Source organism: Penaeus monodon, chromosome 30 (assembly GCF_015228065.2).
Source record: "Penaeus monodon isolate SGIC_2016 chromosome 30, NSTDA_Pmon_1, whole genome shotgun sequence".
In the NCBI taxonomy this organism is placed as follows: domain Eukaryota; kingdom Metazoa; phylum Arthropoda; class Malacostraca; order Decapoda; family Penaeidae; genus Penaeus; species Penaeus monodon.
Window position 1 is genome coordinate 37042478 of NC_051415.1, and position 673 is coordinate 37043150.

Consider the following 673-nt stretch of genomic DNA (forward strand, 5'->3'; position numbering starts at 1 on the left):
GATGAATTTTAAAGGGTATGTATGTACTATGTATATACCATGTTTAAGTGATAAATTTGCATTAGAGTTACATATAACTGAATACTACATACCCTGTGGTGGTGGCTTCTTTTGATTATTCCAAACTACTAATACCTTTGACAGTGATGGCACCTGTACCATTGTCTGGATAACCTGTATGGAAAAGAAATCCATGATGTATTTATACATGTTCACTAGAAAACAAAGAAGATATTCAAATTATACAGCTTCCAAATACGTCCATGTGAAAATTATGAATAATAAATCTGATAAAAGGCAAAGTTATGAATCAAATGAAGCTCCGAATGACAAAATTCTTCTTTTTCAAGACAATCTGATTTTCTTAAAAAAAAAATTGAATAAACTAAAAACTAAATGGTTTGTCTCCATTTTTGACTTACAAAATTTTTGAGTACCAATTCTTATTTTTATCCTATAATTCTTGTGGTTATTTTCAACACCACTAATTATGACCTATTCCGGTCATAATTTTTTACCAACAAAAATGGGTCTGGTCTCTCACTTTATAAATTCATCTCTTATTATGATGGTTGTACTAATTATTACAGCCTTTCACATAACATGTATACAGAACTTGACACAACAGCGCAATTTTTAAATGACAATTACAGCAAAAGGATCTTATATGTAA

At 29.4% G+C, this 673-nt stretch overlaps 1 protein-coding gene across 1 annotated transcript in view; it reads right to left on the minus strand.

The window, feature by feature from the left end:
• Window positions 1-673, minus strand: part of LOC119592442 (exostosin-2-like) — a gene marked incomplete at its 3' end in the record, with an annotated part of 49471 nt that overhangs the window by 571 nt on the left and 48227 nt on the right. Inside the window, 1 exon segment of the mRNA XM_037941263.1 lies at window positions 93-174. Coding sequence (XP_037797191.1) covers window positions 93-174 — 82 coding nt within the window.